General features: G+C 55.5%; 1 protein-coding gene across 1 annotated transcript; it reads left to right on the forward strand.

Annotated features, from left to right (window-relative positions):
- Positions 1 to 272: 272 nt before the first annotated feature.
- Ldlr (low density lipoprotein receptor) lies at positions 273 to 21,155 on the forward strand. The gene is made up of 18 exons (XM_013505178.1): positions 273 to 421; positions 7,743 to 7,865; positions 8,698 to 8,820; positions 9,581 to 9,967; positions 10,561 to 10,683; positions 10,980 to 11,102; positions 11,312 to 11,431; positions 12,258 to 12,383; positions 12,708 to 12,879; positions 12,963 to 13,190; positions 15,695 to 15,813; positions 16,258 to 16,397; positions 17,830 to 17,971; positions 18,192 to 18,344; positions 18,530 to 18,673; positions 19,950 to 20,024; positions 20,622 to 20,779; positions 21,061 to 21,155. The coding sequence occupies exons 1-18, from the start codon at positions 289 to 291 to the stop codon at positions 21,094 to 21,096; spliced, it is 2,625 nt and encodes an 874-aa protein (XP_013360632.1). The 5' UTR covers positions 273 to 288; the 3' UTR covers positions 21,097 to 21,155.
- The last annotated feature ends 1,086 nt before the right edge of the window (positions 21,156 to 22,241 follow it).

The raw sequence follows: 22,241 nt of genomic DNA on the forward strand, positions 1-22,241 counted from the left end.
GGACCCCGGCGGGTGCCCGGCAGGGGGTAGGGGCCTCCAGCGCTGAAGGGCGGGCTTCCCCCCAGAGGTACCCGCGACCCCACCTTGAGGTCTCGCTGGGATCCCCCACTTGAGTCCCGCAGCCCCCGGGCCGGGCGGGCGGGACTCGGCTGCGGCCCCCGGCTGCGGCCCCCTCCCCTCGGGCACGCGGGGGCACCGCCCCCGCCCCGCCCCCACTCTCCCATTGGGCATCGTTCCGAACAGGCGAGCCTCGAGCCACTCCCCTTGTCCAATGGGAGGTGGAGGCGGATGCATGGGGCGGGGCTAAGGAAGAGTGGGGCGGGGCTTGCGAGGAAATCGACCCTCACCGCCCAGACGGGGCGGAGCCGCGCGGCCTTGTGTAGTCCGGGCGCGGGTCGTAAAGGTGGCGAGGAGCGCGAAGGTGGGACCGAGGTGGGACCGCGTCACTAAGCCACTTCGCCTCGTTCACCGAGCACGTGGAGCCGAGACCTCCACGCCCGTTTAGTCCGCACGGGCCGGGCCAAGCCCACGACCCACGCCACCCTCGAGCTCCCAGGCTGAGCTGTGTTGGGAGCGCTGAGGCCCGTGGTGGGGCGGGCACTCGGGGACCCTCTCGTGTTTGTGCCGAGGTCCCGGGTGGTTCGGCCGAGCTGCGCACCCAGAGACGGGGAGTGGGCACAAACTTAGGTTTGGGGTGGCTGAGGCAGGAGGATCGCCGCGAGTCTGAGGCCAGTCTCGATTATATGCCTGTCTCAGAAAAAGACAATTTAGATATGGACGGGAAGCCAGTCGGTGCGTGACGCTGGGCTAGAGTTGAAATCAGCCGTGTGGACGCTGCGGCCCTCGGCAGCAGCCACGCACCTCTTCCTATTCAGAAACCGCTCCCTTAAGGAGTGGAATCGCGGGAGCGGGAGAGGACGCTGGTGCAGAGCCCCGGTCTGCGTGCTCCGCTGGGCGGGGAAGCGGGGACGGGATGGCCAGGACACTGCTGTGTGGGAAGGCCGCAGAAAGCGCGGGGGCGGGTCTAGGCCACCGCGTGAACCTGACCTTCACTGCCCGACATGCTCCGGTTAAGGGCTAGTGTCGCTCGTGAGGTCCTGGGCAAGCCCTGCGCTCTTAAGCTCCCTGCCTCCTGGGACGGCTGGGGATCCTTCTGGCTCTTCTTTGGTGTTTGTCTGGGTTTTTGAGACAGGGTCTCGCCACGCAGCCCAGGCTGGTCTGGGAGATGCTCCTGCCTCAGCCTCCAGAGGGCTGGGAATACAGACCTGTGCCCCGCCCAGCACTGCTGGGTGTTACAGCCCTAGTGCTCTTGTTAGGATCCCTCCCTTTCTTCAGGGAGTCAGGCTGGGTGGGTTCCTGCTTGCTCCTTGGGAATGCAGTGGGTGGAAGGGAAAGCCCAGCCTTCCCGGAGATAAGAATCCACTTGGCTCTACCTGCAGGCAAGTGTGTTGCAGCTCGGCCTGAGGCTGCCAGAGCCAGGGGAAACCAGCGGCCAGCAGCTCGGTGCCCGGGTGCTACGCCTCAGGGCATTCGTTGTCATTATCTGACACATTCCTTCCTGGGGACAACTGGTAACAAGGAAAAAAAAATAGGGCGAGCTTTCTTGAGATTAAAACCGTTCAGGAATCATGTTCAGTATTTATTTACTTATTTTTGTGGTATTAGGCTTGAACCCAGAAACTTTTGCATTGAGCTACATCCCTAGCCTTTTTTTATTTTGAGATAGGGTCTCACTGAGTACTCCAGGATGGCCTCAAACGGGTGATCCTCCTGCCTCAGCCTCCCAGAGTCCCAGGATTACAGCTGTGCACCACTGCACCCAGTTTACATTCACTGTTGGCTCAGGGCAGTTTCTGCTCTGATAAGATTCGGGCCTCCCGATGCCACCCTTCCTCCCTACCTTAACCACACTAATTGCATCCACAGCCTCCCGGTGGAAGGTGCCTGGCCTTTCGTTGCTAAGCAACTGTAGGAATAAACCATAGGGAGCAGTGCAGGAGGCAGGCTGCCCCTCAAAGGAGCAGGCAGCAGCACAATCTACCAGCCCTGTTTTTTTTTTTTTTTTTGAGACAGTGTCTGGCTATGCAGTTCAGGCTGGCCTTGAGCTCACTTTGTAGCCCAAGCGGGTCTCGAACTCACAATGATCCTCCTGCCTCAGCCTCCCGAGTGCTGGGATTACAGGCATGCACCACCACACCCGGCTTCTAAAAAAAATTTTTTTTTAAATTCTGGGGATAGAACCCAGGGCCTCCTGCGTGCTAGGCAAACACTCACTACAAAGCTACTCCCCTGCCCTCATTAAAAGACAGGGAGCCAGATACGGTGGCGCGCGCCTGTAATCCCAGCACCTGGGAAGCTGAGGCAGGAGGATCTTTGCAAGTTCCAGGCCAGCCTGGGCTACAAAGTGAGCTCAAGGCCAGCCTGAACTGCATAGTGAGACCCTGTCTCAAAAAGACAAAAAAAATTATTTTTTTTAAAAAAAATACAGGGTCTTGATATCTTGCTGAGGCAATCCTTCTGCCTCAGCCTCCCGAGTGCTGGGATTATAGGCATGAGCCATCAAGCTCAGCAAGAGTGTCTTTTTTAAAGGAAACAATTCCGTTATTTTGCTTTCTCTGTACAACAAATGTCTTTGTGGGCATGGGAAAGAAAACATCGAAAGCATCGGAAGCCTGATTTGTGTGTGGGAGAAAAAGCAGAAGTGTGAATCTCCTGTTTCGATTACCCTGCTCTCGGTCCGTGCCTCGGGACCGGGGAGATCTGAGGGCCACAGTTAGAGATGTTTATTTCTTGTGGTGCTCGGGATGGAAAGCAGGCCTCACACCTGCGAGCCAGCGCTTGCCATGGAGCCGCGCCCCAGCCCCAGGATCTGGGGGGCAGGCGCGGTGCTCATAGATCCCAGGCACTTGGACTCCTGTGGGTGGCGCGCTCAGCTGTGCCTTTCGCTGGTGTTCAGATGAACCAGGGCAGGAAACCCAAATCTTCTTGAAAGAAGAGGGAGAAGCTGGCATGGTGGCACACGCTTGTAATCCCAGCACTTGGGAGGCTGAGGCAGGAGGATCTCAAATTTTAGGCCAGCCTGGGCTACATAGTAAATTCACGGCCAGCCTGGACTACATTGAGAGACCCATTTCAAAGCAAAACATACAGCAAGAGGTGGCGGAGGAGCTACAAAGAAAAATGTGGACCCGGTTTGCGATGTCTGGCAGGAGGGGCTGTCCATGGCCACGACCCACCTGTGCCCCCCCTTGAGACCCCTCTGTCCTGTGCTCGTCCCCACCTGCCGCACTGCGCTGGGAGCCAAGCTGCTACCTGGCTGCTCCTACGAGTAAAAACCGTCTTCGTTTTTTCCCCAGTGCCAGGGCTGGAACACAGGGCCTAAGGCGGGGCAGGGAAGCTCTCGTTCTGGCCTCTAGAGCCACTCTGAAATCGCTGCCGGGAGGGGTCACTGTCAGCCCTCTGACAGCCGCTGGTAGAGCTGGGTGCTGTCCTGGGTCACCAGCAGTAAAAGTCTGGGAAATGACACCCAGGGAAGGCCCGGTGTCCAAATGTGCAGGGAGGGGCCTTACTGCTCTTTGGGTGTGTGGGGGTGTGTGTGTGCATGCGTGCGCATTACTGGGGATTGAACCCAGGGCCTTCATGCTGAGCTCCATCCTCAGCACTTTGTTCTTTTTTTTTTTTTGGTTTTTCTCCGGTACCGGGAACTGAACTCACGACCTTGCACTTGCCAGGCAGGCGCTTTTGCTGCTGAGCTAAATCCCCAGCCCCTTGTTTTTCTTTTTTTTTTTTCCTTTTTGAGACAGGGTCTCACTATGCAGTTCAGGCTGGCTTTGAGCTCACTTTGTAGCCCAGGCTGGTCTCGAACTTGCAACGATCCTCCTGCCTCAGCCTCCCGAGTTCTGGGATTATAGGCATGCGCCGCCAAGCCTGGCCCCAGTACTTTATTCTGAGACAGGATCTCCCTAAGTTGCCCAGGCTGTGCTCAAACTTGGGATCCTCCTGCCTCAGCCTCCCCTGTAACTTCGATCACAGGTGTGCATCACCTCGCTGTGTGACCAGGTGGGTCTGCAGGTGTCATACACATTCCTGGTCTTCCCTGGGTACCTTCTCATTGTAAGATGGGCTCCTATGCAAAGACCAGCTTGCGGGCTGCTGGTCACCAGAGCTGTGGTGGCCCAATGGGGTGACACAGGCTCCTCCCCCGGGTCTGCGCAGCCAGTGGCCCTTATCTGAACTCTCCTTTTTATTTATGGGGCCCCTAGAATCCCAGCTGCTTTCTTCCTGGTCTGTGTGTCGGAGCCCAGAAAGTGACTCACTTCCTCTCCTCACACCACCGACCGCAGTTGTGCTCTGAGTCACCAGGGTGTGGGGCCCCTCCGGAGGGAGGCATCCTGCCGCAGGGTGATTCCAGAAGCTCCCCGCCCTCGCCTCTCCCCCACTTCCTGCTGCTGTCCCTGGGATCAGGGCAAAGCTGATCCCTCTAGAGTCGGCACCAAGCTTGGAGGGTTCTTGCACAGCTGCCTTATTTATGCCTCTTCCAGTTTCTCCACCTCCACCCTCCTTTTTGGTTTTTTGAGACAAAGCCTCAATGTGTAGCTCAGGCTGGTCTCGAACTTACGGTGATCCTCCTGCCTCAGCCTCCTGAGCACTGGGATGACAGGGGACGCCACCACGCCTGCCCTTCTGTTGTTCTGTAAATACGGTGATATTTATAACAGCAGTGTCTGGTGGGGCCCCTTTCCCCTGGTCTTCACCCCTCACAGCACTGTCTAGGACACAGGGACCACTGTCCTTGGCCCTTCTGCAGATGAAGAAACAGGATTGCGTCAGTCCCGCGAGCGCTTCTAGTTAAAAGGGCTGGGAAACAGCAAACCCAGCGCGCTCTGTAACCTTACACACCATGCTCAGGGAAACAGGAAGTTCTGGGTGAGCCGTCCATGCAAAATGGATAAAAAAGGCAGGGCCCCCCTCCACGGAGTCCTTCAGCGCAGGCACCGAGCTGGTTTTGTTTTTGCTTTTCTTGTTTTTTTGACACACAGTCTCCCTACATAGTCCGGGCAGCCTTTGAACTCACTATGTGGCCCAGGCTGGCCTGGAACTCCACATCCTCCTGCCTCTGCCTCTCAAAGCTGGGATTCCAGGTGTGTGCCACTATTCCCAGCCCTAAAACACTCCGAAAAAAAAAAAAAAAATCAAACTACCTTGAAGCAATGTGCTGTGATTTCCCGTGCAGACACTCAGCTACAAACAAGAATCACAACTACCACAAACTTCTGCACCTGGGTTAGTCGTGCAAGGATGACATTACCCTTTTCATGGCTGCGAGAGGCTACATTTTTGTTTTTTGAGACTGGGTCTCACTATGGAGCCCAGGCTGGACTCCCAACTCCCAGCGATACTCCTGCCTCAGCCTCCTGAGTGCTAGGATTGCAAGCCTGTGCCACTAAGCTCCGACAGGCTACACTATTAGTGCAAATTTTTACTTAGATATTGATGGAGATATTGTATTTATTACATGTAGGAATATATATATATATATAATATATATGTGAAGGAAAGAACGTTGGCTCACAGTTCTGACAGCTGGACGTCCGGGACTCCGTACCCACTTGCCGCGGTGTCCTCGTTGGGGCAGAATGGGGCGGAGACACCGAAGGGCAAACTGCGCATGCGGGAGAGAGAAAAGGGGCGGGGCGGCCTCTGCTGTAGAATACCCTGCTCTCGTTGCTAACCAACTATCGCGAGAAATGCATGCATTTATTTCTCCTAATCAGCGGAAGGAATCCCACCCACCCCACATCCACACATTGGAAACTTAAGTCCGAGTTTGGGAGGGGAGGAGCCACGTTCAAATCACAGCCTGTATATATCGATACTTTATATACTGTGTTATGTATGCGTGCATGGATATATGTAAATCCATACTGTAAATCTAGTATTGCTATATAATAGATACATATATAGATAAGTGTAAACCTATCTAGTATATATGACTATCCATATCATACATGTGTGATTCATAAAAGTAAGTCTGGGTGTGTGGAGTCTGTGATATAGACGTATAGTGGACAAATATAAATATATCAGGTATAGGTAATCTATATATAATAATCTATGGATTCTATATATATATTATACAGGTATATAGCTGTATTCTATATACCTTTATAATGTATAAAATGTGTATGGTACATGGTGTGTAATAATAGCTACAGATGACCAGGCGTGGCGGTGCACGCCTGTCATTGCAGCACTCAGGAGGCTGAGGCAGGAGGGTCACTGTGAGTTCAAGGCCAGCCTGGGCTATGTAGTGAGACTTTGTCTGAATAAAAAAGAAATTTCATAACAGAGACCACAGTTCTTGGTCGTGGCCAAGGACAGGCTGACCCAAAGCCTCATGTGTCTCAAGGTCTTGATTTCACATGGCTTCTGAGAGCCCGCGATTTACCCTGTGGGCCCCAAATCTGTTTCTCTTCCCTTTCTTTATTGCCATACTGAGAAGTGAGCCCAGGCCTTTCCCACTGGGCTACGTCCCCAGTCCTTTTTTAATTTGTATTTTGAGTCTGGCTGGGTGTGGACTTAACTTTGCAATCCTCCTGCCTCACCCTCCCAGAGAGCAGGAATTACAGGTGTGAGCCACCATAACCAGCTTCTGTTTCATTTCCTTTTAAAACATCTGCTCTTTAGATATATGATTGTCCTTGCTGCTGGATCTGTGTGCATTGGTCTCTGTGTTACGATTTTTGTACTTTTCTGTCTTCATATTTCCTGCCTACTTCTTTGAAAAAACTCATTTCCTTTTGCTGTCATGGTTTTTCCTTGCCTTGTGTCCTTTTCTGTTACTTAAGCAGGCCCGTTTTGCCTACCTTGCAGCAGTTTTTGGAATGGAAAGATTACTGGACAGACATCCACTTGTGTAGGTGGGGAGCCAGTCTCAAATCTGCCTCCCTGGGGATAAGGGTTTGGGGATTTCTATTTGTTTTTATTATTTATTTATTTATTTATTTGTCTTTTTGAGGCCGGGTTCCCCTATGCAGTTCAGGCTGGCTTTGAGCTGACTTTGTAACCCAAGCTGGTCTGGAACTCACAGCAGTCCTCCTGCCTCAGCCTCCCCAGTGCTGGGATGACAGGTGTGCGCCAGCACACCCGACTCAAGTTTGTTTGTTTGAGACACGGTCTCACTATGTAGTCCCAGTTGGTGTTGAACCCACTGTGTAGCCCCGGCTGACCTCAGACTCACGGTGATCCTCTTGCTTCAGCCTCCCGAGTAGCTGGGATGACAGGGTGAAACACAGTACCTACCTCTAATACAGATTTCTTAAAAAATAAGCCAAATAATTATCCTTTTTTTTTCTAGGACTGGGAATTGAACCCAGGGCCTTTGCACTGAGCTACATCCTCCTCCATTCTTTTTTTTATTTCGAGACAGGGTCTCTCTGAAATTCCTAAGTTACCTGGGCTGGGGTCAAATTTTTGATCCTCCTGCCTCCCAAACCTGGGATTCCAGGCTGGACCCCTACCCCCACCGGCACGTCCTCTTTTTTGGAGACGTTTGCTGATCGCATCCTCCAGTCTACTTCTAGCTTCGGGAAATTTTGCCTGCTGTGCTGCTTTAATTTCCCCAGCCTGGGATGGTGAGGGCTGTGATTGCATTTCCTCCCTGGGTTGGCGGGAAGTGGACGCCAGAAATGCGGTCAGTTTCTGGCTCTGGCGTTGAGCAACCTGCTTTTCTTCCCTCACAGCGGAAGGTAAATGTGCGCGGAACGAGTTCCAGTGCTGGGACGGGAAGTGCATCTCCTACACGTGGGTGTGCGACGGCAGCGCCGAGTGCCCGGACGGCTCGGACGAGTCCCAGGACACGTGCCGTGAGTCCCTCGGGCGCGACGTGGCACCTGAGCCCCTTTACAGTCAGCTGGTGGTGCTGGGACAGAGCTGGGGCCTTGCACAGGTTCTCCCCCTGAGCGACACCCTTTACCCAGCAGCTTTATTTTTTAGTGAGGTAGAATTCACCTCATAGGAAATTACCCTGTCATCCCAGCTCTCAGGAGGCTGAGGCAGGAGGATCACCACAAATTCAAGGCCAGTCTGGGCTCCATAGTGAGACCCTGTCTCAAGGAAAAGAAAGAACAGAAATAAATCAGCTCAGCCAGGCCTGGTGGTGCACACCTGTAATCCCAGCACTCAGGAGGCTGAGGCAGGAGGATCGTTGCGAGTTTGAGGCCAGCCTGGGCTACAAAGTGAGCTCAAGGCCAGCCTGAACTGCATAGTGAGACCCTGCCTCAAAAAGCAAAAGGAAAAAAAAAAAGAAAAAGAAATGAATCAGTTCAAAGCATTAGTGCTGTCACAGTGTGCAGCCGCCACCCCTAGCTGCTTCTAAGACCTTGCCATCGTCACCCAGTGTCTCTTTTTTTTTGTCTTTTTGAGACAGGGTCTCACTGTGCAGTTCAGGCTGGCTTTGAGCTCACTTTGTAGCCCAGGCTGGTGTTGAACTCGCACCGATCCTCCTGCCTCAGCCTCCTGAGTGCTGGGATTACAGTTGTGCGCCACCGCGCCTGGTTCCAATGTCTCATTTTTAATAAACCCTTTCAGTGTCCTTCATTTGGACCTGTGAAGCTCACACTGGCAGCCTCTTTCTGGAACCCCCTAGAGTTTCCCTTTACCACTTGTGCGTCTGACATCAGGCTTCACCTCCTACAGTGGCTGCCACCTGCAAATCGGGCGACTTCAGCTGCGGGGGCCGCTTGAACCGCTGCATTCCCAACTCCTGGCGATGCGACGGCCACGAGGACTGCAACAACGGTGCCGACGAGCGAGGCTGTCGTAAGTGTGGCCCTCAGTGCCTGGGGGAGTCCTGAGGGTTTGGCCTGCATCCCCAGCTTCAGGGTTCTGTCTTTGTTTTTTTGAGACAGAGTCTGGCTGTGTAGCCCAGGCTGGCCTCGAACTCTCGGCGATCCTCCTGCCTCAGCCTCCCGAGTGCTGGGGTTACAGGGTTGCGCCACCACGCCCGGCTTTTTGCTGTGCTGAGCATGGAACCTAGGGCCTGGTGTGCCCACTGTGGAGCTCCCTCCACCCCAGCTCTTTCTCGCTTTTTAAATACAGCTGCCCCCCTTGCCTGGGGGATCCCCTCCAAGACCCCAGTGGTGCCAGAAAGTGAATATAGTACTGAACCCTGTGTCTACTATGCTTTTCCTAAATGTGTTTACTTACGACGCGGTTCACAAATCAGGCGCCGTCAACAATTCACAATGTGACTAATAGTAAAATAGAACAGTTCCTAACAGTGTGCTGTAGTAGAAGTAATTTAAAACCTGTGTGAGCTGGGGGTACAACTTAGTGGGGCGCTTGCCTGGCATTCGTGAGGCCCCGGGTTCATCCCCAGGCCTGCAAAAGCAAAGCAGAGAAGGTGGGCGTAGTGGCGCATGTCTGTAACCCCAGCACTCAGGAGGCTGAGGCAGGAGGATCGCCAAGACTTCCAGGCCAGCCTGCGCAACGTGACGCGTTCCTGTGTCCCTGTCTGTAGAGTGAGTGGCGTTGGGGCCGAGGCTCTTGGGTGACGGGTGGCTTCCCGCTGTCCCCACAGCCGCCAAGACGTGTCCTGAGGACGAGTTCCGCTGCCAGGACGGCCGGTGCATCTCCCAGCAGTTCCTCTGCGACGGGGACCGCGACTGCGCGGACGGCGCGGACGAGGCTGCCTGCTCGGTGGCCACCTGCAGCCCCGGCGACTTCCAGTGCAACACCTCAGCCTGCGTTCCCCAGCTGTGGGCCTGCGACGGGGACCGCGACTGCGCGGACGGCTCGGACGAGTGGCCGCAGCACTGCGGGGGCCGGGACACGTCAGCGCCCCGGGGCGACAGCGGGCCCTGCTCCTCGCTGGAGTTCTACTGCCGCAGTGGCGAGTGCATCCACAGCAGCTGGCGCTGTGACGGAGGCCCCGACTGCAGGGACAAGTCCGACGAGGAGGGCTGCGGTAAGAGCGGGGTCCCGTGCCCGCCCCCCTGCTGCCCCAGGCGGGTCGCGTGGTCACTTCCAGGAGTTCACAGTTTCAAATTGCTCTGTCTGGGCGTGGGGGCGCACGCCTGTCATCTCAGCACTCCGGGAGGCTGAGGCAGGGGGATTGCAAAGTTGAGCCCAGCCAGGTAATTTAGTTGACTTAGTGAGACCCCGTCTCAAAATAAAAAATAACAAGGGCTGGAGCTGGGGCTCCCTGGGAGGGCCCTGGGTTCCATCCTCTGAACTGCGCAATTGCTTTATTTCTGGATTTTTTATTTATTAATTTATTTTTTGGTGTTTTGAGTCAGGGTCTCACTTTGTAATTCAGGCCTTGAACTCGCTATGTGGCCCAGGCTGGCCTCAAACTCAAAATGGTTCTCCCGTCTCAGCCTCCCAAGTACTGGGATGACAGGCATTCGCCGCCTCACCCCGCTTAGTTCTGGAGTTTCAGAGGCTCAGGCCTGCAGTGCCCACTGTGGATGGCACCATGGCGCCCTCCACGGAGAAAGGGGACCGCTGTGTCTCTGCTGCCCGCCTACCCCAGGGACAGTCAGCGCCCGTCTCTTCCAGCGGTGGCCACCTGCCGCCCGGACGAGTTCCAGTGTGCGGACGGCAGCTGCATCCACGGCAGCCGGCAGTGCGACCGGGAGCACGACTGCAAGGACATGAGCGACGAGGTCGGCTGCGTCAACGGTGAGCTGCGGCCCCCGCTTCCCGCCCCGCCGCCCACGCCTGGCGTCGGCAGGGAGAGTGGGGCCCTGATGGGGGGCAGGGAGCATGGCCGCAGCGACACCCTGAGCCCATTCAGCTTTGAGACAGGGCCTCACTCAGTTGGCCAGTCTGGGCTGCAGCTTGCGAGCCTCCTGCCTCCGCCTCCCGGAGTGCTGGGAGGCAGGGGTGCAGCACCTGGTGGGTGTGGGCGGCCCAGACGGAGAGGCCCAGCCAGCGCCTGCAGCCCGGACGCTCCTGACTTTTTTCTCGTCTCACAGTGACACTTTGCGAGGGCCCGGACAAGTTCAAGTGCCACACCGGAGAGTGTATCACGCTGGACAGGGTGTGCAACGGGGCCCGGGACTGCCGAGACTGGTCAGACGAGCCCCTCAAGGAGTGTGGTGAGTGTGACCGGGTGCGTGTGGGTGGGTGTGGGGGTGGAGAAGGCTCCGCCTGTCATCTCAGCTGCTTGGGAGGCTGAGGCAGGAGGGTCTCAAGTTTGAGCCCAGCTTGGCTATTGGGTGATTTAGGAAGTCTTTGTCTCTAGGTGGCAGGGAGGGGGGTGGCTGGAGGCTCGGGGGTGACCAGCTTTGCCCCCCGCCCTGCACAGAGACCAATGAATGCTTGGACAACAATGGGGGCTGCTCCCACATCTGCAACGATCTCAAGATCGGGTACCAGTGTCTGTGCCCCAGTGGCTTCCACCTGGTGGACCAGCAGCAGTGCAAAGGTGAGGCCCATGCAGGGCAGGGCTGTGCGGCCTCTGCAGCCTTTCCCCCTCCAGGCCCCTGCCTCAGTTTCCCCTGTGTCTGATGGGTACAAAAGCTGTCCCACATCCTGGGGCGGTCAGCGAGGTTTCATAGCAGACCACGTGGACCCAGAATTGAGCACAAGCCTGACCTGCTTCACTACGGGTTTCCTTAGAGGTCTTGTGTCTTGAGTTAATCATTAAAGAAATCCAGGGAAGGCTGAGGCAGGAAGATCTCAAGCGCAAGCTCTGCCTGGGCAATTTAGTGACTTAGCAAGACCCTGTGTCTTTTCTCTCATTGCTGGGACAAAAATACCTGACACTCAAAATTAAGGAAGGAAAGGTTTATTTAGCTCATAGTTTGTGGAGGTTTCAGTCTATACTCGGCTGGCTCCAAGGCAGGGTGGCACGTGGCACAGGGCAACCATTCGTGGCAGCTGAAGATAGCAAAAGCAACAAGAGCGAAAGGGAGGAGCAGTGGCAAGCAGCCTCTTTCCCTCCCTTACATTGTATGAAAACTACCCGCCCAGGGCGGGTGTAGCACCCACACCCATAATCCCAGCATTGGACTATGGATCAATCAAAAATCTAGAAGCTACCCCATGACTGTGTGAGGATTTGGGGGGACATCCAGGCACAAACCATAACGCCCTGTCTCAAAATAAAAAATGTTTTTAAAAACGACTGGGATCCTGGCATGGTGGCACACACCTGTCATCCCAGCACTCAGGAGGCTGAGGCAGGAGGCTCACTGTGAGTCTGAGGCCAGCCTGAGCTCCAAGGTGAGACCCTGTCTCTCCGCGCGCAGACATTGATGAGTGTCAGGACCCCGACGCCTGCAGTCAGCTGTGCGTGAACCTGGAGGGGAGCTACAAGTGCGAGTGCGAGGACGGCTTCCACATGGACCCCAGCACCAAGACCTGCAAGGCCGTGGGTAAGCGGGGAGGCGGCCTGGGTCTCGGGAGAGGCAGCCTGAACCCTGCAAGGGCTGAAATCGCCTGTGATCCCAGCTACTTGGGACCCCAAGTTTGAACCTAGGCCGGGCACTTAGCAATTGAACAAACCCCGTCTCAAACCAAAGCATAAGAAGGGGGCCAGGGATATAGCTCAGTGGCACAAGCGCCTGCCCGGCAAGTGCAAGGTCCTGAGTTCGATTCCCGGTACTGACAAAAAAATAAGAGGTGAGGGTAGCAAGCTCTCCTGGGTTCAGCCCTCAGGACCTAAAAGCCAGTCCTCTCCTGCCCTCCTGGGTCCCCAGGCTCCGTCGCCTACCTCTTCTTCACCAACCGCCACGAGGTGCGGAAGATGACGCCGGACCGCAGCGAGTACACCAGCCTCGTCTCCAACCTGAAGTACGCGGTGGCCCTGGACGCCGAGGTGGCCAGCAACCGGCTCTACTGGTCCGACCTGTCCCAGAGGAAGATCTACAGGTGAGCACCACCACCCGCCCCTGCGCCCGCCCGCCCCTGCCAGGGCTCCCGGCCCTGATGCGTCCCCGCCTCTCCCGCCCCAGCACCCAGATCGACAGGGCCCCCGGCCCGTCCGCCCATGACACGGTCATCAGCGGAGACCTGCAGGCCCCCGACGGGCTGGCCGTGGACTGGGTCCACGGCCACATCTACTGGACCGACTCTGTCCCCGGCACGGTGTCTGTGGCCGACACCAGGGGCGTGAAGAGGAGGACTTTGTTCCAGAAGAAAGGCTCCAAGCCCAGGGCCATCGTGGTGGACCCCATGCACGGGTGCGTGTCTCCAAAGCTCCGGGCTGGGCGGGGACAGGGCAGGGTCGTGGTGTCCAGAGCTGGTGACATTCAGGGATGTCTGTGCCCCAGGTAGGTGTGGCTTGTCCTGAGCTTCAGGAAGACGTCTGCGCAGGGCTCAAGTTATCAGGAAAGAAACCAGCAGCACTTGGGAGGCTGAGGCAGGAGGATCACCACGAGTCCCGGCCAGCCTGGATGATACACATAGTGAGACCATGTCTCAAAAAAAAAAAAAAAAAAAATCAGAACCCGGCTGGGCATGGGGGTGCACACCTGTAATGCCAGCTACTTGGGAGACAAAGGCAGGAGCGTTACAAGTTCAAGCTCAGCCTGGGCAAATTCGCAACTTAGCCAGACCCTGTCTCAAAATAAAAAAGGTAGTGTCTGATTTAACAGCATATTCTATACCATAACTGGGAAAGAAGATAATGGTGTGGGTGTACTTTCACACCATTGCAAAACTAGGCCCCGCTAAGTCACATGTTTTTTTTTTTTGTTTTTTTCCCGGTATCAGGAATCGAACTCACAACCTTGCGCTTGCCAGGCAGGCGCTGTGCCACTGAGCTAAATTCCCAGCCCCAGTTACATGGTTATTTCGGCAGAGTAGTGCATACCCATGAGCCTGGCACTCAGGAGGCTGAGGCAGACAGATCCTGTCTCAAAAAAGAAAACAAAACAAAAAAAGTTAAGTCGTTGTAAGTCAGAAACTATCTATTCTAGCCAGGTGTAGTGGCACATGCTTGTCATCCCAGCACTCAGGAGGCTGAGGCAGGAGGATCACCTTGAGTTTGAGGCCATCCTGGGTTACGTAAGCAAGTTCAAGGCCAGTCTAGACTGTACAGTGCGACCTTGTCTAAAAAAAAGCTCCTATTTCTAATTTCTTTCTTTTATTTTTTGCCTTTTTGAGACAGAATTTCACTATGCAGTTCAGGCTGGCCTTGAGCTCACTTTGCAGCCCAGGTGGGCCTCGAACTCCTAGTGATCTTCCACCCTCAGCCTCCTGAGTGCTAGGATGACAGGCGTTCGCCACCATACCTGGCTTACCTGTTCTAATTTCAAAGTGTATTAGTTTTGTTTCTCTTTTCTTCAGAGGGATTTTGGGGGTGGACCCCAGGGTTTTGTGCATGCTAAAAAAGAGCTCTACCCCTGAGCTACCCCCTCAACCTTTTTTAATTTTTTGAGATAGGACCTCACTAAGCTGCCCAGGCTGGATTAGAACTTGCAATCTTCCTGCCTCAGCCTCTTGAATAGTTGGGATTACAGATGTGCACCAGTGTGCCTGGCTTCAAAGTATATTAGCTTTTGTTTTTTTGGTTTTTGGTTTTTGGTTGTTTTTTTTTTGAGACAGGATCTCACTGTGTAGTTTAGGCTGGGTTTGAGCTCAACGTGTAGCCCAGGCTGGCCTCAAACTCAAGGTGACCCTCCTGCCTCAGCCTCCCAAGTGCTGGGATGACAGGTGTGCGCCACCCACCTGGCAGAGTATATAGATTTGAATTATCATCATAAGTTAGAAATGAAGCGAGAGATGAAAATGGTAATTTACTTTGTATGTTGCGGCCCAGCCTTCCAAGCCAGCTGAGACTGCAGAGAGGGGCAGCAAGGGCAGCTCCTCCGTGAGGTCAGTTTGGGGCCCGTGTGTGCGCAGCTCTGTGTCCTTGAATGGCCACGTTCCCCCAGCACACAGCACCCTGTGCCCTTCCTGCCTTCTCTGTCCTCCGCCTGACCGTAGGGGGCGTGATTTCACGATTTCAGTGTGGGGAGGGAGGGGCACGGAAATCATGGGTGAGGATGGCCTCCAACTCACTATGTAACCGGGGCCACCTCAAACTCAAGGGGATCTTCCTGCCTCAGCCTCCTGGGTATACACATCTGGAAGGCCAGGGCAGGTTACAGAGCAGCGCTCAGCTGGGATGGAGCCTCTGAGTGGCAGGGCCCTGCCTGGACCCAGACTGAGCAGGAGAGCTGTCCAGGGGGCCGAGTCCACATTGTTGGAGGGACCCGACAGGCGGAGACTCCAGGACACAGAGCCAGCTAGACGCAGTGGGGGGCACCATCGTCCCCCGCACAGTGATGAGGCCCCAGACCCCCGTGGGTGGCTGAAGCCACGCCTGGCCCTGACGCGCGCTGTCCTTTCCTGTATCTGCGTGCCTGCCATGAGACCTAACTTAACAGAAGAGGCGCAGGGCTTGGGTAGCAAATACGCGATAACAGGGTAGAAACCTGGATAGCCTGTTGTGGTGGTGCACGCTCACGCTCTCAGCGCTTGGGAGGCTGAGGCAGGAGGGCGGTGAGTTCAAGGCCAGTGTGAGGTATACAGTGAGACCCTGTGCCAAAAAATCAAACACAAAAACAAAACCTGTGAGAAGTGGACTTTCGGGGGTTCCCCGCAGAGCCTGACTCCCAAGCCTAGGCCTGGCTCTTTCAGCCCCGGCGGGGACCTGCCCTGCTAAGCGGCCTCATCTCTGCTCTCCCTGCTGTCCCACCAGCTTCATGTACTGGACAGACTGGGGGACCCCCGCCAGGATCGAGAAAGGGGGCCTGAACGGCGTGGACATCTACTCGCTGGTGACCGAAAACATCGAGTGGCCCAACGGCATCACACTGGGTACGTTCTTGGGAGGGCCGTGCCCGCCCCAGCTGCGAGAGTTGCCAGGGCGAGCTGAGGCCCTGGGATCAAAGCTCTGGTGTGGCCTTCAGGGTGGCGATGTGGATGGAGCTCCTTCTCTAAGCAGCTTCTTCTTTCCCAGGTTTCCTTGAGGGCTTCACATATGAGAGACAGATGATATAGCTGAAAGGCTACACTTTTCACCTTGTAGCTGCCAGTGCCCTGGAATGTTCTAGAACTTTCTGGAATGTTCTAGAACTTTCTGGAATGTTCTAGAACTTTCTGGAATGTTCTAGAACTTTCTGGAATGTTCTAGAACTTTCTGGCCTATCTGAGGAGCCTTTCGTTCTAACTTCTGGCATCTGGCATCCACATGTGTAGCAACTCATCGTCTGCCTGTGCATTTTATTTTATTTTACTTTCATTTTCACCTGTGCATTTTAGATCTCTCTAGCGGCCGCCTGTACTGGGTTGACTCCAAACTCCACTCCATCTCCAGTATCGACGTCAATGGCAGGAACAGGAAGACCATCTTGGAGGACGAGAAGCGGCTGGCCCACCCTTTCTCCTTGGCCATCTTCGAGGTGAGACCTGCGAACTGTCAGGAAGTCGCCGCTATTGTTGATAGAGTCTGGGTATGAGGTGAGGCCTAAAAATAAGGTGACTGGTTCAAGTTTTTTAAAAAACTCATACAGTAAAATATGCATTGCATTCACCCCCTTCGATACCCTCCCTCACTTCAAACGCACGTCTTGCGCCCATCCTGTCACTTTTATGGTTTTTGAGACAGGGTCTCACTTTCACCTTGAACTCACTATGTAGCCCAGGCTGGCCCCAAAATTACCGTGATCCTCTTGCCTCAGCCTCCAGAGTCCTGGGATTGTAGGCGGGGGCCACCATGCCGGGGTATTCTGCCCAGGTACTGAAGAGTTCTGGGAGTCCTCTTTCCCCAGTGTCTTTAGTGGCACTGTCGTGGCCGCTTTGATGGCCTGAATCAATTCAAAATGTTACCATTTCATGGTCATTTTGACTTTGGGGAAGAGCCAGAGGTCCCAAGATGCCAGATAGAGTGAATAGGTGGGTGAGGACACACCATCATACAGTCCCAGCACTTGAGAGGCTGAGGCAGGAAGATCTCGAGTTCAAGGCTCTGACACAGGCTACAGTGAGCTACACATGCTTGGACCTTAAGGACATTGTGCTGAGTGAACTGTGCCTGTCTGCGTGGTCCCACTTACCCGGATCCCTGTTGGTCAAATTCACAGACACAGTGGTGGGTATCAGGCTGGGGGCGGGGGTTCCTGTTTTTCATGGGGACAGAGTTACCCCTGGGGGAGATGAGAAAGCCTGAAGAGGTGGCTGGAGGAAGTGGCTGTCCAATGCAAGTGTCAGTGCCCCTGAACGGCACCCTTCCAAATGGTTAGAGTGAAGCTGGGCGCCGTAGCACACACCTGTAAGCCCAGCTACTCAGGAGGCTGAGGCAGGAGGATTATGAGTTTGAGGTCAGCCTGAAGAACTTAGCAAGGCCTTTTTTCATTCTGAAATGACCTCTGTGGTGAGAGCTTGCCTAGGGTGCACAGGGCCTGGGCCCCATCCCCAGCGTCAGGAAACAAACAAAATAAAAAGAGCAACAAAAATTAAAAAAAAAAAAAAAAAAAAAAGACGCAAAAGAAGTTGGGAGTGGTGGCGCATGCCTGTAATCCCAGCATTCAGGAGGCTGAGGCAGGAGGATTATTGCCAGTGTGAGACCAGCCTGGGCTACAAAGTGAGCTCAAGGCCAGCCTGAACTGCATAGTGAGACCCTGTCTCAAAAAGACCAAAAAAAAAAAAAAAAACCGGTTAAGATGGTAAATTGTATGTCATGTGTGTTTTATCATAGTTATAGAGCAAAACAAGAAGAAATGACAGTACCACCTAATAATATTTCTTCTCAAAGAACTGCAGAGATTGGGACCCTGGTCTGTGTCCTAGCCCAGTGGCTAATGACAGCTATCATCTTCCTTAACGCCTTCTTAGGACAAAATATTCTGGACGGATATCATGAATGAAGCCATTTTCAGTGTCAACCGCCTCACAGGCCTGGATGTCCATCTAGTGGCTGAAAACCTGTCGTCACCTGAGGACATCGTCCTGTTCCACAGCGTCACACAGCCAAAAGGTAAGGGTGGATTGGCTGATCCTGTGCTCTCTAAACCTCTCTGCGGGGCCCTGGAATTTTCTGGAGCACTTTCTAGAAGCTTCCAGATTGTTCATAGAATGTTCCAGAGTTTTTTCCCTCTTCCTGGAATGGTCTAAATTCTTCTTTTCCGGAATGTTCTAGAATGTTCCCGTCTGCCTGATGTCTCGGTCTCACCCTGCCTTCTCTCTCCTCCACCCAGGGGTGAACTGGTGTGAGAGGACGGCCCTCCCCAACGGTGGCTGCCAGTACCTGTGTCTGCCGGCCCCGCAGATCAGCCCCCACTCCCCCAAGTTCACCTGTGTGTGCCCCGACGGCCTGGTGCTGGCCAGGGACATGAGGAGCTGCCTCACAGGTAGGGTCGCAGGTCTCGCTTCATGGCCCGCGGTTGGAGCCTTCGGAGCCCTCTTTGCTCCTCAGTGGGAAAGCAAGGCCGTGAGTTTGAGGCCAGCCCAAACTACAGAGCGAGACCCTGTCTCGAAAAAATAAAAGGCGGCCCTGGGCCCGCAGCACTCAGGAAATGCCGACTTCTTCCCATAGAGGCCGAGCCTGCCGTGACCCCCTCAGTGCCACCCACTGCCAGGCCAAAGCACACGGATGAGCGCCCCACCCTCAGCACGCCCGGGCAGCCTGTGGCCACCCCTGGGCTCACCACGGCGAAGTCAGCGACGATATCCCACCCAGGTAAGGGCTGGGGCCACTTGGTGACCATACAGGGTTAGGGTGGAGTCAGGCTCCCTTGACGACTGCCTTGAACTGGGACTGTATGTCTCAGCAGCCTTAGTTTCTCTGCCTGTAAAATGGGTCTGATTTTAGCCAGGCACAGTGGCATATGCTTGTGATTCCAGCTACTTGGGAGGCTGAGGCAGGAGGATCACAAGTTGGAGACCCACATGGGCAACTTAGCAAGACCCTGTCTCAAAATAGAATCATAAAAAGGGCTGGGGATGTGGCTCAGTGGTAGAATGTCCTTGGGTTTGATTCCCAATACTATGAAAGAAATAATGAGGGGCTGGGGATTTAGCTCAGCGGCACAGCGCCTGCCTGGCAAGTGCAAGGTTGTGAGTTCAATTCTCGGTACCAGGAAAAAAAAAAAAAAAAAAAGAAATAATGGATAAGTAGATAATTTTTTAAAGGATTGGGAATTTAGTGAGTGGTAGAGCACTTGCCTAGCATGCATAGGGCTATACCCTAGCCCCTAGATCTTCTTTCTTCAATTTTTTTGTTTCTTTGTTTTGTTTTGTGAGTCAAGGTTTCTCTATGTAGTCCAGGTTGGCCTCAAACTCATGCAGATCCCCCTGCCTCAGCCTCCCAAGTGCTGGGATTACAGGTGTGGGTCACCTCGCCCAGCGGGTATGCGTGGGGTTCTATGCAAAGATGATGTCATTTTATCTAAGGGACTTAAGCATCTTTGGGGGTCTTGGATGCCGAGGGACAACTGCAGCCTGCGCCTGGCCCTCAAGGCGGGCTGTTTAGGAGTTGGCTGTGCCCGACTTGTCTGTGAATTCGCAAGTAGTTCAAACTCCTGACCACCAGGGGGCGCCCGCCCTCCATGAGCAGCCGGGGAAGAGGCCCTGACCTTTCCCTTGGCCAGCTGTGAAAGGAGGGATGCGGGAAGCCGGCTTGTGGGTGGCTGGGCAGCCCTCACCCCGGAGATGGGATTTCTAGAAAGACCACTTCACCGCAGGCCCACGCGGGGCTTCTCCACGGTGGTGAGGGAGCCCTTGATAAACTTCCAGAGCAGCCCACCCTTCTACTTTGTCCCTCTGGCTGGGCATGGTGGCCAAGCCTGTCATCCAGCACTGGGAGGCTGAGGCAGGAGGATTGCTGCGAGTTCCAGGCCAGCCTGGAACAGGGTAGTGAGGCATGCCAGACGTTTTCCCTGTGTGACTGTCACCTCCTGCTGTGCTCTCTGTGTCCCCATTTGCATCTCGGCCTCACTGTGACCCTCCCCCCACAGACGTGGGCAGTGCTGCTGGCAGAGGGGACGAGAAGCCGCGCAGCGTGGGGGCTCTGACCATCGCCCTCCCTATCGGTAAGCACACCTCACCGGAGTCACCCGCCCTCCCAAGAAAGGGGCAGCCCCAGCGCGCCGGTAATCCCTGCATTTGGGAGCCTGAGGCAAGAGTATTGCAAATTTGAGGCCAGCCTGAGCTGCATAGTGAGACCCTGTCTCAAAAAAGAAGAGACCCAAGGGAAGGAAGCCAGGTGTGGTGGTGCACACCTGTGATCCCAGCACTCAGGAGGCTGAGGCAGGAGGATCACAAATTCAAGTCAGAGGCATGTATCTTAGCTGCTTAGTGAGACCATATCTCAAAATGTAAAATGGGCTGAGATGCACTCAGTGTGAAGGCCTTGGGTCCAACCCCTGGTACCACAAAGAAACAAATAGAGATTCCCACGGGAGCTGGTACAGGCCTGTCGTTCCAGCACTCTGGGAAGCTGAGACAGGAGGGTTGTAACTTGGAGCCCAGCCTGGGCGAGGTAGCAAAATGAGTAAATAAGTAAGTAAGTAAATTTAAAAGACAACAAAGCAGAGTGAAACGGCTGGGGATCCAGGCTTAGGGCCTGACGCAGGTGGCCCGGCTGGGCTGCCCTCTGGGGCGTGCATATGACGGTCATCTCTGCCCAGGGCTGGTCGTTCTCCTCTGCCTCGGTGCCTTCCTGCTCTGGAAGAACTGGCGGCTCAAGAGCATCAACAGCATCAACTTCGACAATCCCGTGTACCAGAAGACCACGGAGGACGAGGTACACATCTGCCGCAACCAGGACGGCTACACCTACCCCTCGGTGAGCACTCTGGGCTCCCAGCCCCAGCTAGGTGGGGGAGGAGGTGCGATTTTAAATGGGGGTCCAGGGTGGGCTTCTCCGAGTGGGTACGGCCATGTGCAAAGGCCCTGGGGTAGGGCCCTCCCTAGGTGTAGGCAAGGAGCAAGCTCAGGGTGCACAGCGCCCTTTGGTGGCTGTGCAGGGACCGGGTGTTGGAGGAGCCGGGCAGAGGGTGAGGGTGAGGACGGGACTGGGCTGCAGGTACTGTACGCTGAGCTGACCGTGTCCTGCACTCTGTCCAGAGACAGGTGGTCAGCCTGGAGGACGACATGGCATGAACCTGAGAGCCCTGCCCTCCTGGGACCAGGAAGGACCCTTTCTCCCAGCCCTGCCCCCCGGCCAGCCGTCACCTCCCTGCCCGAGACCCTGATGCCTCCGAGCCGTCCAGTTCCAGAAGAGACCAAAGGCGCCGCGTTGGCCCGAGCCCGGCACCTGTCTGCCCGGGCTTTGTTTCATATATTTATTCCTCCGGGAGGCAGGACCGGACTCGGGACGGCACCTGCGCGCTGGGATTGGCCGGCTCTGTCCTCCTTCCTCCCTGTGAAGGAGGACAGGAAGAGACAGAGGAGCGGCTCCTTACTGTGGGCATTGCTGTCTTGTTTTTTGAGACAGGGTCTCACTGTGTAGCCCAGGCTGGCCTTGAACTCATAGCGATCCTCCTGCCTCAGCCTGCCCAGTGCTGGGATGACAGGCGTGCGCCGCCACGCCCAGCTCATCCTGCCCTCCTCCTCATGGCATGAAGGGCCAAAGGACGGGCACACAGGTGGAGAGGGGCAGGTGGCTCTGAGCAAGGAACGGCAGGTGCCAGCCACAGGGTCCCGCCCAGCCCTCGGCTCAGGAGAGCCGTTCACCTCCGCGCTGGCGCCGCGCCCCGCCATCCGTCCAGATCGGGCGCGCACGCCGGCCTGTGCCCCGGGACGCCGGCACACGACTCAGGGGACCCTTGCTGCTGGACGGTTGGACCCTGGCTTCCGGGCCGCCGCTGCCTGCACCTCACTCGTTTGTTCATTCACCGGAACTTCGCCAGCTGCTGAGGAAAAGCCCGTGTCACCGTCGCCCTTAACACTTAGGAAGTGCCTGAGCCCCGGGGACGCGCAGCCCCGTGTGTCCCTCGGCCCTGCCCCCGCGCCCAGCCCCCCGTTACCTCCTTGCACTTTTCAGGTCACAGTCACCCGGCGTGTGAGCGCGGCGCTCACTCACGCTGTTATTTGCACTGCTTGCTGCCGCGTGTGTCGGGACAGGTCGCTGGCTGGAGTGGCCAGTTCTTTCGGTTTTGCTTTGTTTTGTTTTTTCATTATTTTTGAGACGGGGTCTCACTGTGTAGCCCAGGCTGGCTTCGAACTCGCGGCAGTCGTCCTGCCTCAGCCTGCTGAGTGCTGGGGATCGCAGGTGCGCGTCCCCCACCCGCTCTGGAAGTGGGCAC

The sequence above is a fragment of the Chinchilla lanigera genome, unplaced genomic scaffold, assembly GCF_000276665.1.
Source record: "Chinchilla lanigera isolate Chin_1 unplaced genomic scaffold, ChiLan1.0 scaffold00094, whole genome shotgun sequence".
NCBI lineage: Eukaryota > Metazoa > Chordata > Mammalia > Rodentia > Chinchillidae > Chinchilla > Chinchilla lanigera.